Source organism: Triturus cristatus, chromosome 1_1 (assembly GCF_964204655.1).
Source record: "Triturus cristatus chromosome 1_1, aTriCri1.1, whole genome shotgun sequence".
NCBI lineage: Eukaryota > Metazoa > Chordata > Amphibia > Caudata > Salamandridae > Triturus > Triturus cristatus.
Window position 1 is genome coordinate 230,024,021 of NC_140579.1, and position 16,424 is coordinate 230,040,444.

The 16,424-nt window shown below is 45.0% G+C and overlaps 1 protein-coding gene across 3 annotated transcripts in view; it reads right to left on the reverse strand.

Moving 5' to 3' along the window:
• RAB7B (RAB7B, member RAS oncogene family) overlaps positions 1 to 16,424 on the reverse strand; it is a 352,153-nt gene that overhangs the window by 20,342 nt on the left and 315,387 nt on the right. For all 3 annotated transcript variants that reach the window (XM_085625444.1, XM_085625366.1, XM_085625518.1), the window contains one exon: positions 11,471 to 11,596. In XM_085625444.1, coding sequence (XP_085481570.1) covers positions 11,471 to 11,596 — 126 coding nt within the window. The remainder of the gene's footprint in view (positions 1 to 11,470; positions 11,597 to 16,424) is intronic.

Here is a 16,424-nt window from a genome sequence, read left to right on the forward strand (position 1 = left end):
GGTGTTGGACATCCAGGTCTGGATAAGGTGCGGGTAGTGCTTGAGGCACTGGATATTTTTAGCAGTGGAAACCTTTAAGTAGAGTTGTGTATCATCAGCATATTGATTACTTTTGATGCCTTTATTGGAGAGTAGAGCCCCAAAAGGCTCTGTGTAGAGGTTGAAGATGACAAGGGGCAGTATGGAAGCTCTGAGGGTTCTCGGCAGATGATGGGGATCTTCTTCGACCTGGAGGTGCCCCTCTGAAGGAACTAGTGCTGGTTCCTTAGCAATGCTCCAGGCAGCTCTCACAAATTCTGAGCCCTCCAGCTGGAAGTTCCAAAGATAAAAGGGAATAGTTCTGCTAGGCCTATTTTCCACTGATCCCAATCCTTTACTTCTAGCCACTCTAAATCCTATAATAGATGTTTAGGCAGGTGTTACGGCTATGCATCTTCATGGTTGTTGAATCCCAGCGGATGCAAAGGTTCTGCATTCGCGTTATGAAGGCTCTATCAGAATTCAGGGGTTGATTTATGCGCCTTGAGACCCAACTGAGTGTACATTTTGAATTCCTTTGAAACCTCAACTTAGCGAAAAAGTAATGTCCAACAATGTCAGCTATCCTTTCTTGTAATAAACACTAGCTAGTGCCTCCTTTCTTTCTGGGCTGTGTCCAGGTGGCTGGATATACAACCTTAGGCAGACGATCCTCTAACCCTGCAGGGCTGGACTCTTCTATGTGGCTTTACTGCCACCCTTCCACATCAGTCTCCATCATTCTCTAGTCTTGAGATTGCTCTTTTGCTATCATCTGCACTTGTACCTAGTTCCTCAGCTCTTGCATACTGCTGCTAAGCTCTCAGTGATCAGCGCCTTCACACTTTTTTCATGTGTTCAGTCTGTTGTTCCTTACAGGACTTCAGAAACAATTGCCTCACTTCACTTTGCATCCCCTGCCCTGCTTCTTTTCTTTGTTTTCCCTCCTCAAATGTCTTGAGTGTCAGCTACTGGGGTTCTTTGTCATCTATCCAGGGCTCTGTGCTAATTCTTCAGTCTTTCCCCAATAGTTCCCAGTCACTACTGAATCTATTGCAGGTACTCTTTTCTATTACTTTCATGGATATTCCTTGCAGCATTTTCAATGACAAGGCCCCTAAAGACAAAACGATTATTCTTGGGAGTAATGAGCGTGAGAAGTTGGCCTGGTATATGCTGTACACTAGCTATAGTGGGCACCTTGCACCAGTCCAAACGACACTTATTGATGATTAGGTTAACAACAACCTTTATTGAAAGATATCCTAGTGGTAGCTATGGAGAGCAGCCTTCAGGCTAAGCCTCGAAGGAATGTAAAGCAGCTTGGTTTACCAGATTATAACCTCCTGAATGACCAAATGAAAGGAGAACCACACAAGGTATATATAAAATATGTATTTTTTACTAAACACTCTCTACTAACCTCTTTATGAGATTAGAGAACAAGGTGCACAATATTAAAGCACTAGAACGACAGTAAATAGCACAATACACAGGGGGCTCCAGGGGGAGACCAAACCATATACTGAAAGTGGTATAACAACCACGACTTGACTAGAAACAGTGCCTAGTGCACGTAGAATCACTGGGACCCCAAGGAACCACCCAAGGTAGTGACACAGGGGACCCAAGGGGGACGCATACAGTGTGAGAACACAGCCGCGAGCTCCGTACAATCCTAAGGGTAAGTCGCGGTTGGAATTTTAAAGATTAAGGACGCTTAGGAGAGGACTTCAAGCAAACCCTTTGGAACATAGAAGATTCTAAGGCCAGCACCCTTGAGAGTACCGAGGTACCCGTGTTACCTATCCCAGGAGAGCCGGGTGCATAGGGGTCAATTGGGGTAAACAGCGTTTACTTCGCATGCGATACTTCGCATGCCATTACAACGCGGACGTTAGTACGACCGCGTTATTACTTTGCAAACCTTTACTATGCAAGTCAGAACAGCGACTTGCGTTAGGGGGGAGAAGGTGTTGGATTTAAAATCCAACACCTTCCCTAGTGTCCACATAGACTGGAGTTGGAATAGTAAATTATACTATTCCAACATCCAGCACCCCCCTACTGCAATTCGTTGTTCCGAATTGCGTAGTAAAGGTATGCGAACTAACAACGCGGTCGTACTAACGACCGCGTTGTAATGGCATGCGTACTAAACGCATGCTAAGCAACAAGTGATATTCGTCAATTGGTGTCGGAAACGCTCGTTGATTTCAACGGCATGATGCGAAGAAGTGATGCTGCCGGGAAGATGAGAAGTGTCCGGTGTGATCCAAGACTGGATCGGAGCTGAGAAGAACCTGAAAGCAGAGGGGACAGAGTCTGGGTCACTTCACAGTGACCAGGGGCACAATAGACTAATGCACACCAATGTCGAGTGTTTCAGGTGAGAGGAGGTGAAGCTTTTACTCTGCAGCCACGGGGACCAGGAGACGTCAACGATGACCAAAGTCTGCAGGCGAGCTGTCCCACGAAGGATGTCGAGTGCTGGGGCATCAGTGTCCGGATTGGAGACCAACAAGCCTTGGCAACTGCAACCCACACGGTCAGAGAAAAGATGCTTCGGTGGGGACCAGAAAGGTCTTGGGGACTCCCCAAGCGATGGAGAGTCAGGGCACATCTGGAGCAACCAGGAAAGCCCACTTAAAGTCAAAGTTCCCTTCTCAGGGACCCACAGGTCGACGGACCAGGGATCGCGAAGGGACCTCGAACTGAATCACAAAAAACCAGCCCACGGAACACTCGTAGAGTGTAGGCCAGACATCTTCAGTGGAAATACTGCTCGGGATCTGGACTACAAGTAGCCCAAAGCACAGCCTCAGGAGTCACCAAAAGCATGTGCTGCTGCAAATGTATACGGTGACCAGGGGTTTGGGTTGCACGGTCCCCACGAGGGATGCGGATCTCAGAATTGCTGAGAGCACGGATCAACCTCAGAGACCACAGGAACCCACCTCCTGTGTTGCAAAAATCTTCTGAGTCCTTCAGGAGCTGCGTAGATGCAAACCGGTCAGATAGGTTTCAGGTGCCTGCCTTGCAGGGGATAACTCCTTTACTCCAAGGGAGATTCTTCAGTCATCCAGCATAGTGTAGATAGTCAAAGTACTTGGTTTCTGTAGCAGAGTTTCGTCCAGGTAAATCTAAAATCCTGTAGCCAGGGGTTCCTACTTTATACCCAAGGAATGGGTGGGACAAACTCTGGGGACCCACCTATGGGAGGGTCCGGACAGAGGGGTGGCTACACCCATGTCCTTTGTCCAGTTTCGTGCCAGAGCAGGGGCTGCTAGCCCCTGCAACCGGTTTGAAATGGACTATGCACAGGGACACCAAATGTGCCCCTAGTGCAGACATCAAAGCACTCTCAGAGTGCACCCACCCAGCCCCAATACACTAAAGCCTGTCTGAGAGGTGGTCACACCTCCCTGTGACAGGAAACCTATTGTCCAGCCGTCCCCTGCCGGAGTTTCGTCCAGCAGCAGGAGGGCAGACTCGTGTCTGTGGCTGGCAGCATCCATTTTGTAATGCCAGGGTTTGTGAAGTTGGTACTGGGTGTACCGGTACTGTCATATTTCTCCCTCTAGTAGGGTGGAATCATACCTCCACACCAGTTACTGGTGTGGAGGTAGGATTCCAAGGTGTTTGACACCAAACACGACATGTTTCCATGCAGCCGTTTTAAAGTTAGCATTTACCGCGAGGGTATAATGCACTAAGAGTATATTTATTTATTTTATTTATTTTTAAAGTTTTATATAGCGCGAACAAGATCCCGAGGGATAACAGAGCACTTTACAGTAGGATGGAAGAGAGGACATGAATGCAATAACGAGCATCAATTGGGAAAAGGAAAATAATATGATAAACAGGTGCAAGTGAACAACGAAGGGGGGTAATAATATGCAGTAATGCAATATCGAACTCCACTTGGGAAAAAGAAGATAGTACAATAACCAAATGTAAGCAAACAACGAAGGGTGTTAATAAAATGCAGAAATGAGGCGCCGTATCGAATGGAAGTACAATGGTAATAGGAACAAAGTCAACGATTAAGTGGGCCTAGTCCTCTTAAGGTAAGAATGTACTCATTAGGAATCTTTTGGCTTCCAATTTGCGCCAGGTACCTGGGAGTATTGAAGTGAAGGGCTTTGTGCGCCAGAGCTGCAATTTTCAACTGAATTTGTGCTTCATGGGTTACCCAATTGAGAGATTTTAGTACTGGGGATATGTGCTCATTTCTTTTGGAGCCAGTGACCAGTCTAGCCGCGGTGTTCAGCGAGGCCCTTAGGGGAGCCAAGGCATATTTGGTAAGGTCACAGAGGGTAGCCCTGCCATAATCTAGTCTCGGCAGGACAAGCGCTTGGACCACCTGCTTTAAATCATTTTGTGGTAGGAAAGGTTTGCTATTTCTAAGAGTCCTCATCAAGTGGTTGGCTCCCTTACATATATTGTTGATATGAATTTCCATATCCAGGTGCTGGACCACGGTGACTCCGAGAGATTTGGCTGAGTCTATGATGATCGGAATGCAGTTGAAAGCAGTGAGGTGAGTCAGCCAGAGATTTAGGTTGCAGATGTGGTTCGGTGGGGAGATGTTGAAAAAATGAAGAGTATGCAGTTCCTCAGGTGGAAGGAAGAGAGAGGGTGTAGGTGACAAGGAGACCGTAAGGAAGAGGAAGGGAATTCCTCTAGTCGGAACTAGGGTCCTCACACACCAAGCAAGCTAGGTGTCATGCTTCATCATATGGACCTGCTCCTCGTCGGGACGGCGCTGCAATTCCCGACGGGCACCCTTAAAGGGGCTCTTTATCGGAGATCTTCTGTTCCTGGCCGTATGGTGAAGTGTGTGTGAGGGGTCTAGTGGTGTAGATGTGGGTAAGTGTTGGTGATTAAAACAAGTTGGAGAATCCAAAAATGAAACTTTATTAAGGATGGCTATCCACTTGATTAAAAACAAAAACAGAGTGGCAGCTAGCTGACGTAAAGGTTCGGCTTAGCTATGCTCTTCTGTGGAGGTCAACATGTTTCATGCCTAGCGGTCCTAGTGATCCTTGGCAATTCTTCAGGACCTATTGAAAGTGTTAATTATCTACACAGTGTGGTGGATGCATATATTACCTATGATATGGGAAACGGTCTCGCCATGTATCAATTGGGAACCTATCAGAGTGTATATCCCTGCTTCTGTCCGTGTTCGCTGCGCTGCCCGGACACCAAGATTCTGGTGTCGTGTTAGGTGCTGCCGGGATTGGCCGTTAACCTACCCAAGGCGCCGCTTGAACCGGGAAGGGTGGAGAGATGAGCAGGAATTCCGTTTTGGAGGTGTTGAGCAGGAGATGGTTCTTGGTTAACCAATTTTGCGTGGACGTTGGGATAGTGTTGAGTGAGATGATTGTTGGCTGCATCACAAACAACCCCGGAATATAGGTTCCGAAGGCTGCAGAGGGGCTCTGCTCATGCATGGGCACCCTCTCACATAAAACCCAGCACCCTGCCTTCAGGATTGATAAGGCCTGCCATAGGGGTGACTGATAGGTTTATATGTGCAGTGATATGGAATAGATATAGTGAACCTATATCTAATTATGGGGTTCATACACCACCTTACACAGGTTGCTGTAGCAGACCTGTTGTGTCATTTTGAATGGTCTCCCAGGGGTGGCATAATACATGCTGCAGCCCATGAGAGGCCTCTGGGGTACCTAGGCCCTTTGTATATAGTATACCATATACTAGGGACTTATAAGGGTACCCCAGAATCCAATCTGGAGTGTACTTAAAGTACATGAACAACTAATTTAGGGAGAACGCAGATAGACTGGGGTCCTGATTAGCAGGATCCCAGTCAAACTAAGTCGAAAACCACCAAACACAAGGAAAAAAGTGGGGGTAACCATGCAGTCAGATTCCACCTTCCTACAATGAGTATTTCCAAAACAAAACCATAACTGTGTCATGCTAAGCTGTTCAGCTCCTTCCCTGCAGTGATTAGTGAATGGTCTGTATGTTCTGCACCTTTGTAAACATTATTACAGATCTTTATTCTACACACCTTGGCACAGATTACAAATGGACCATGAAATTCAGGCCCATTTGTAAATCCCAGTTTGTGCATGGATAGAAATTATGTATTATGTAGTAAGTACTTGCCACCCTTCAATTTTCCCCGGCCTAAATTCAACATGTGAAAAGAAGATATAATTCTACTGCATGCAGAATTTGGCATGGAAAACACCAACTTCTCAAGAACAGCTGAGAATAGGAGCAATTTAACAATCCTTGTTACAATTCCATCGTTCCACCTCTGGGGGATGCTTTACATGGACCATCTGCAGCCTGTAAATCACCATTAAAACTCATCCAAAGTCACTCTCTGACTCCTGCCTGCTTCCCATTTAATCTTGAATGCAACTGAAAGCCTACATATGCTTCCATAGACTTCAGGTTCCATAATGCACTACCAAGTATTCAATAAGACCTGGAATCTGCTCTCTATGGGAGTAGTCCTGCTGTTCCTCAGCACTGAATTATCTCCTCCAGGACGTGAGAGACTGTACTTGCACACACTTGTGGCCAGTCTTGTGCATCCCAGCCATGTGACTCTGCCATAGGCTACCTGCTGCCTGGAACTGCTTATAAGCTGCAATTTGCTGAAGCTCCTTGTTCGTGCATGGAAGTTTGTTTCTCTGTGTACCAGACCTCTTGTTGCTTGTTTTCCAGTCCAGTTCCTGCCTTGCTTCAGACAATAACATATGTCTTGTTCCTGTGCAGCCTGCTTCAGATTATCCCAGCCCTCGTTTGCTTTTACGTTTCTCCCTTGTCTGCCTTTGTTATACCCTTTAGTGCAGCCCCTGAGCTGCTTCCTTTCTAAATGTTCCCAGTTTGTTCTTGCTAGTATTGCCCTTTATTTATTCCTTTTGCTTCTACCTTAGTTCTTATATTTTCTCCTTAGTCTCCTCATTTCGCCCCTAGATTGTTCCCTTTCTTAGGGGTTCTAATGTTATCTCTAGTTCCCTTAAAGTTCCATTCTCTTGATTGTTACAGTTCTGTAGCGGGGACACCGGGTTAGCGGTACGACAAGGACCGATGTCCACACCAAGTCGGATTAAACTGGGCTTTATTTTCCTATAAACTCGTCTCTTAGGGGTCGCCAGAGACCCAAAAAATATAAGCACAGAAGAGTCCTCTTCAAGGGAGATAATCCTTCTTATCCGGTCCTTGGTCCTAGGGGCTGGGGCTCCTTCCGTCTTCTTCCTCCTCTGGAGTTTATGTGGCACTCGGGCAAAGAAGACAACAAGCAAGTGTGAGACGGTTTGCTAATATGTTTGTTTAGGGAAAGGGAGTGAGGGATCACCAGTGCTGTTCCTAATTACTGCGGGCCGTGAGCAAGTGCAAGGGTAACACAGGTTGAGATTAAACACGAGAGGGACGCGTTATTCGCTATCCTTCTCCTGTTTCCCTACCCACCCCGCCAAGGGTTCACGTACCTGGTGAAGCCACGCTCCTCCAGGAACGTGGCTGGGCACAGCGGGATATCGATGGCCTCCTGGCTTTCTGCTTACACTCCGCTCCGTGGCATCTTCCAACAGCAGCGGTGTGGTGTCTCCCGGCGTCTCCGTCTCCAGCCCCGAGGCGTCCATGAACCAAACACCTTCGCTGCTTCCGGGGTTTTAAGCCTCGCTCCAGTGAGGCTGTGTCCGCGAGATTGGTCGGGCGAGGGCGACGTTGGAGGGCTGGGTGGTGCCTTCAGCGGACGCCTTCTCCTTAAAGGGATAGGTATCACCATAAGGCGTATCGGTGTCCCATATCAGGTCTCCCTCCGTTTCCCAGACACCGGGCTGTAAGGGAAGGAGACGACGGACGTCAGGTGAGGCGGACAACCCCTCATCCATGGTTGTGTTTCCCTCTTCGCCCTCCTCTCCGTCGGATGGGATGGTGAAATCGTGACTAGGAACCTTGTGCTGACTTGCCTGCTCTCCAGTTTTCATATGAATACCTTGCTCCTGGCTATTTCCTATAGCTCTTAGGTTACATTCTAGTGCTTGTTCTGTATTTTCCTCTTGGGCTCTTGTGTCTGGTAAGTGTACTATTTGGTCCTCACTTGTTTATAGGTGCATTCCTATGTACAGAGGGTGGCTCATGGTTTCCAAAAGGCAATTCCTGCCCCATCCTTTGTCTTGTGTTATATGTAGTCTTAACTCCCCTTATCTGTGACACTGTGCCATTTCTATTTCTATTTTTCTTAGGAATTTCCACTGTGTCTCCACCTGGACCCATAAGGGTTTGTCTTGTCTTGTGTATGTAAGTACAATCCTTGTTTGTGCCCAGGGGGTCAAGAGACATAATCGGTTCTGCTGCCTTCTTTCTATGGGGCTTGCAGTGTGTTTATCTGTAAGAGTAATCTGCACAGAGGCATTGACATTCCCTGTTGCTATGGGAAGGTCTGAGTCTTACCTGTGTACAACCCAAGCTGTAACCCAGAGTGTTTGTCCATTATTAGTCGTTCCCTGTTTGTTTGTGCTAAGGTTGCTTGCCTTCTGTATCCTGTTCCTGTGCTTTACTCTGTATCTGTTCTTTCCTGGTGTATGCCTTAATCTGCTCCTCCACTTTGGTATACTACATCTGTCAGGAGATATTCTTTGACCTTGTGGGGTGCTCCGCCCGGTGTCAGGTGACACTCCTGGTCAATAATGTATTCCCCGGTGTCAGTATTTACTTAGTGCTGTAAATACCTCATCGCCATCCGCCCACTCATAAACAGAATATTGCTGTTTATGTTGTTTTAAGATTAAACCCCATGACATTTCTGGGGTCTACGTAGGTAGTATGTCCCCATTTGCCTAGAGCACAAGTACAATTTGCAGTTATTGAATTAGCATAGGTTGCCTAAGACAAGTACCAGCAAGCATGAAACGTAAAACTTTTACCAACCAGCATTTTCAACTTTCTCAGTTGGAGCCCTACTAGTGTGAAAAACATACAATGTTCAAGGGGAGGAGTAGAAGACATCAGCCCTGTAGAACTTTGGTGGATAGCAGCTGACGTCAATTAGTTGCTGAGTGATTTCCAGATGCAAACGCAAAGCAAACGTGTGGCCTACCTTCATCATGATATGTATGTAGGTTTACACTCTTTTACTTTGTGCCATCTGATAGAAACGCTAACAACAGTTGACTTACTTTTAGCTAACTAGTGTCTCTTGATAGTTGGGCTATATAAAAAATGTGACATATGCATATAAACTAGCAGACTATTAGGACCACAGTCATCAGTGTGTTATTTATTTTTTGTGCAAGATGCTGCAGTACTTACAATAAAAATCTGTAAGGATCTTTAAAGGATCAACATATTCTCACAATCTGAACTTTTTAACACTTATTATTTTCAGGTATGCATGGCTACATATCTTAGAGTTCGTTTTTGGGTGCAAATGTTTAACATGAGTCACACGTTTGATCTACAAATTGGAAATGGAATATGACACGTTATTTCGCATGCCATTACTTCTAATGCCATTACTACGCAGTTATTACTTAGCAATAACCGTTACTACGCCAGTTTTTAGTTCACATACCATTACATTGAAAGTGTTAATGTATACGAAGTAAAAACTTGCCTTGTAATAAAAATGGTATGCGGACTAACGTGTCATATTAAAAAAAAGACATTTAACCCCTTTTTTAAAATGTTTAAAACACAACACTACAATAAATAACAAATAGAAATACACTACCCTACACATCTTAAAATGGAAAACACTACCAAAACACTCAAACGCTACACTACCCTACATTACTGAAACACCACTACACTACCCTAATCCCTAAATCACTATACACCCTGCACGAACATACGCATTCCTCCACTCCGGTCCCTACACTCATTCACTACCCATCACAACCCCCCAACACTACACTAAACACTAAAACAGTAACGTACACTACACTAACACCACAGCACTACCCCAAACCCTAAAACACTACCCCCAGCACTACCCTGCCCTGTACCCCAGTCCTGTCCCTACTCCCAAACACTACCCTGCAGGACCCCCGACACTACCCTAATTCCCTACAACAGTACTCTACACTACACAAATACTACAACACTACTCTAAACCCTAAAACACTACCCGAAGCACGACCCTGCCCCTACTCCCAGTCCTGCCCCTACACGCAAACACTTCCCTTACACGACCCCCTGACACTACCCTAATTCCCTACAACAGTACTCTACACTACACAAACAATACAACACTACCCTAAGCCCTAAAACAAAACCCCAAGCACGACCCTTCCCCTACCCCCAAACCGCTCCCTACACTTTAACACTACCCTGCACGACCCCCCGACACTACCCTACACTACACAAACACCACAACACTACACTAATCCCTAAAACACTAACCCCTGCACGACCCTCCCCATCCCCCACTCCTGTACCTACACACAAACACTACCCTACAGGACCCAAAACACTACCCTTAAACTAAAAACACTACTCCTCAAACACAAACCCTTCAAAATTAAACAGTCCCTCTTACCTCTCTCTCCTCGGTGGGTGCCCGGAGCCCCTCGTGCCCCTCCTTCGATGCTGTTGTCACCTATTCTCCTTCCACCACGCCGTCTTTCTGGCCTCCTCCTCACTACAATTAGTCATCGCTGCCTCCTCGACTCCCGCCATTCATACACGCATTACAACGCATGCGTTGTAACAGCGCAAGCAAAGTAATAACATGCGCAGTAAAGTCTACGCGTTATTACAGCGCATGCATTGTAACGCTTGCGTAGTAATGGTACGTGGTGTAATGACAGCGTACAAAAGGATGTTTACCGTGGAAATGTGGGAAGGTGTGAAATTGGCATCTAGCATTGACATTTATGTGAAGTTTAGTCAACTTACAGTTACATATTTTAAAAACAAGTGTGATTTTATACCATACACTGACTCATAGGGCAATGGGGGTATGGAAAACATGTAGGGTTAAAACAAGTCACCCCAAGATGACCTATAGAATGTGCATTTTTCAGAAATGTAAAGTGAATTTTTTTGAAATACTGGATCCATAGTTTGGAAATTTTAAGCATGTCACGTTTGAGACTTTGAACAAAAATTCATATACACCTAGCTGCTGTATCCTTCTCACTGTATGAGATATGTCATATCAGCCCATCTCTGTGTGCCCAGATTTCATATGCAGTGTCGGCTGGAGAGCAGAGATTGATCTAGTCTGTCTGCCTCAATGAACACATCTCCAGAGTGCAAATCGTTCTTGGTTAAAATTGCCAAAACAAAAATATCTTCAAACTTTTAGATTCTTAGATGATGGAGCTTAGCAATAACCATAGCAGCCATTATCTACAATAACAGGATAATAGTCATTAGAATTTAAACATTATAATGTAATGAATTCCTTATTTTAAATGGTTAGAAACTCAAGGTCCTCCACACTCACCCTCTGAAATGCGTTCATCGCTAATTTTTCAAAGGCCTGGTCCACGTTGAGATCATTTTTAGCACTCACTTCAAAATAAGATGCGTCTCTTTCTTTGCACCATGACAGGGCTTGCTCCTCCGACACCTGCAGGATTTGATTTTAAAAGATAGGAAACAACATTTTACCAGTTTGATTGTGTCCGCATCAGTGGTTAACTAGTAAAAAAACATAAGTGCCGGGGCTCTCGTCGGGAGGCAGCTTGCACCAGCCCATTTCTTCTGTTGGTGCCAGCTAAAACAGAACCACCTCCTAACCAAGAAAGTGGGGAGAGGTTGTGGTGTAATGGCCAGAGTTGTTGACTTCAGAGCTGGGGAACCAGGTTCGAGTCTTGGTGTCGGCTCAACAGCCTGTCATTCTGGGTAAATCAATTGATCTCCCTGTGCCTATCATAAATGAATGTGTCCTTAATTGGTCCTCATGAAAAGCGCCGTTGTTGATGATTAAGTGCCGGTGCTAAGCACCAGAAACCACTGCCTCAAATTAAGCACTGGTCCGCATTACTTCTCAGTATCCAAAGTTAAGTTCCCATTTTAATCTTTATGAAATCACACTCTAATTTTCTTAATTTTACCTTGTTGTTGAAAACAATGTGACTACTATTTATTCAGCCGGATGCAACACTCTGCTTACCAGCATGTCCCCTATAAAGCATCCTTCAGGAGGCCGCATGCCTAGCCAAAGGCCTCTGTAGGTTCAAGAGTATGAAGCCAACCCTTGTGGGCTTCCATTGCCACCCACTGCTCGTGTGCATACTCTTCAAGGCCAGCTGCATCATCTACAACAGTGGCTTTTTACCTTTTGATTTCCCTGGACCGCCGCTTAATCATGACTGAAATCTGGAGACTCCCACTGAGTGATTACTAGAAGCTGGAGACCCCTGTCTATGCATTTTCAATGATTTGAACCACAAAGCAATACATAAAGAATACAGAAACAAGCATTCATTAAACAAATACACATATAATAAAATACTTTAATAAATTCACAAACAAATATAAAAAAAATCTAAATGTAATTTTTAATGGGAAGGTTGGAGCTTTTCTAAATTCAATTGAGGCCACTCATCGTCCATTCTACAATCTGTTTGATGCACTTGCACTGCTCCCACAAAGTAGTCGCAGACCCCCAGGGCTCCCCGGACCACAGGTTAAGAACCACTGATCTACAATGCAGTCTCATTGAAGGAACCCCAGCCTTCACTCCTGTCAAGGTCAAGACCTCAAACAATAAATTACGTGTATTAAAACTGCATGCTTCTTGTGACCATCTTAGCAGCCATCCTGAAAACTTAGTAGCTAGCAACAAAAGCAACAAAATTGGGGACCCCCGAATTGGAGGATGGGATTTATCCCTCTTACAGTTACGTGCCATGTGAAAGTCGACCACGAGAGACAGGCCAATGCAGAATACTGTAGGCAGAGGGGACCCAAACCATCCAGAAAAGCCACCTAGATATCATTTGGTGCATAGACATTTGCAGGTACCAGGAGTCTACCATCTAGAGTCCCCTCCGGAACCGTGTGTCTGCCCTACCGGTCTATAAGGGAGCAATGCCCCACAAAAGAGACTCCTGATGCTATCCTTACTAGGGTACCTCTCGAGTAGGCACAGTATGTTACGTATAATTGCCCATGCCACCACTTCTCCAACTTTCAATGCAGTCATGTGAGCCTCCTGTAGGCATTCAATGTACATTTCTTGTTTCTTCAAACAAGAAGACACATTGTTTCTTAGCTGAGGACCCCAAACACCTTATGTTCAAAGTCATACTCCGCAATCGATTTAATACCATTATTTCACGTGAAGCCCCCCTCGTCAGTAAGTACACAGAAGCCCCACTCCTCTCTAGTTACCCTATGAGCAATTGTAACATCAGTGAATGCATCAACGTTACGTGGACAGTGTATCTTTTTCGACGCAGTGAACTGTGCACTTTTGCTCCGTGTCTACCCTCAGTACCCATGCAGGAATTGGCAGCAGTGAAAGCAAATGCTCTGAGAAGTTTACATTTGTTAGTTAAGAATAGAGAATTGAAACTATGAGGATTAGGCCTATGTCAAAATGCATTAGGGCGTGTGCAAAACAAGCCATGTCTCTTCCCGTTCAGTGATTTAATTATTCAATGTGAAAGCCTTTTTGGAGGACAAGGGATTAGCGACAGGTAAGTGAAGAAGTAATAATCCTGGAACGATCGATAATTCTATTGAAAAAGTAGACCAAACCTGCTAAATATTACCTCGACAAACTACTAAGTTGTACAATTACGTCAGAGAAAACCTGCTTTTATGGGCCGGAAGTAGGCGTTTCCCGGGTAAAGATGCCTTGGAAATTTGATGAACACCCTCAATCTTGCTATAATGGGGTATTCATAAAATTCTGCAAGGCCCAGTACCGTCATGGAAGTGACTAGAGAGTTACTCCTATCAAGGGCGGGAGTACATTGGTGTTGACAGTGGGATTGTGAGAAGAAGAGTTTTTTGCTGGGGATATAAATATATGTGTAAATGTTTCCAAGTGTGAAAATGCCACTTTAGATACGACGTTAAGAGCTTCACTGGAGTACACTTGGATATTTTTAATAGAGTCCAGAAAAGTGGCAAAAAGACTCCAAGCGTAGAAGTAAAGGTAAGAGAGTATATTTGTTAGTTTAAGTACCTTTTGGATATAGCTCCCAGCACGTTTTCAGCTGTTAAACAAAATAGGAGGCGACGTTAAGTCTTTCAATAAATGTGATCACATTCAATTTGCTTCCCTTCATTCTTTACATTTGTACTAGTGAGGGGCATTTTTGATCACTCCAACTTCATTTTAATTGCAGTAGTTTACATGAACCTTTCTATATTTAACATTTAGGATTATCAAATAGAATATTTCCTTTAGGTGATCTCAAAGTTGAAATCAGATGATGCTTAGTGTATACATAGAGACCACACGCTCACATTACTGGTCATGCTCTGTTGAAGTGAAACCACAGATGCAGCTACTCGCGCATCAGGCTGTTTTGTGTATTTCGTACTCTAGATTAATGTGTTCTTGTTTGTGATTGCACACGTGCTCCATGACTTCTTGGAAATATCATATCAGAGCCATACACAACAATCACGAAACAAGCCTGGTATTGCCCTAGAGAGATCTTGCTCTCCCCCAAAATCAAGTCTGATAACAATCGCATAGTTTGTGTGACCACATTCTCTCCTATCTCTAACCCCATCCGCAAATCTATCATAAAACACTGGCCCACTGTGAACGCAGACAACCTTAGCATTGAACGACCACTCTTTGCTTTACGCAAAAGCCGCAATCTTAAAGACCATCTTGTACGGGCAGCTCTACCTAACGCCCATCCAGCCACCACCCTTGATGCACACTGGGGTCTCGAACCACTAATTGGACACGCTAAAAGTGGCAATTGTAAGGTCTGTGATTTTACCATGGAAGGCAAAGAATTCACCTTCAATAATGTGATAATCAAATAAAGATCATTCTCAAACTGTAATACTTGCAATGTGATTCAATGTCCCTGCCTGCTTATTTACATTGGCCAAACAACATAAAAAGTGAAGATCCGAATTGGACAACACCGGAGTAGAGTGCGCTGCAAAACTCCCAATGCGCCTTTAGTGGATCACTTCACTGATGCCGGCCATAATGAGGATGACATCATATGGACAGTCATTAACATTGTGAAACAACCTCCAAGAGGTGAAGACATTGCGCAACTCCTGAATAAAGAGGAGCTTAGACTGATCATCCGCATGAACAGCATTAGGAATGGACTGAACCGGAATGAGGATTGGACCACCCTGCTCTAGACCTCTCCTTGGACCCATAGTATGGTTCTAACTCTGAATATGGTTTGCTGCCAGCGTGCCCCGTTAATACAATCTCATTAACATGTTTATGATTTTAAGTGTTCACTCACTATGTCACTTATATGCCATTACCGCAAATTCACTTGTCACATACGGTTTTTATAGTGGCATGAATTGTTTTAAACACTTTAAATCTATGGCTTTCCCTGTTGTCTGCTCAATAATTCGTATTTCCAATTGAATCTGCCCTGAGACACTTCCAACTAACACCTCATGCGTTATTATGGCTCAACCCTGAGCGTCCCAAATGCAGCGAGGGCTCGATTCACCCCACGCGGATTCTGCTCCCTTTATTATGATTATCAGTAGTATTTTATTAGTACCATTGAGTTGGGTTAACTAACCCTCTATCAAACCATGCAACCGATCGGCTCTCTAGTCTTATCTCTGCCGTGGAAAGTCTGTCCTCTATTTTCTGCATAAACCCTCACCCAACATGGCTGCCAATACGCGGAGTCACTGTTCACTATAAATCTATGCAACCTTATTGGTCGGCTGGTTCCCAGATATTGAGCATCGGATCTCACATCATTCTGGTAAGAGCGCTGTACTGTTCAGTCACCCGACCCCCTGCTACTCCTCATGAAATGGGTCCTAAACCTTTTTTTCCTTCCTTACCGTGCAGTGCATCGCCACATGCTAATTTATTGAGTATACTATCACATATTGCTGAAAAACGCCTGAATATCTTCACCACCTTATCCACAGGTGAGGACTTTCGCATAGCTAATCACCTTTTAACACAATATTGGACCAGCCATCCCGGCACCTAACGCATGGTTCGCCATTCCCTTAGAACCATCATTACTGCGGTTCCGGCCCCTCCTGAGTCCGCGTACGGCTATCCTTTTCCCGCAAGCACTAGCCAGGTGAACCTTACCCTTAATCCACTATTGTTCGCCCCTATCACTAGCGCGCTACGTTCTACGCCTTCTAGCCCATCCAGCATACCCATATTTGCGCAGCCTTCACACCATTAATCGCTCTCTTGTACCCTAGCGCATCCGACACTGCCTGAAGTTCTCCTTGCCCCACTTGGC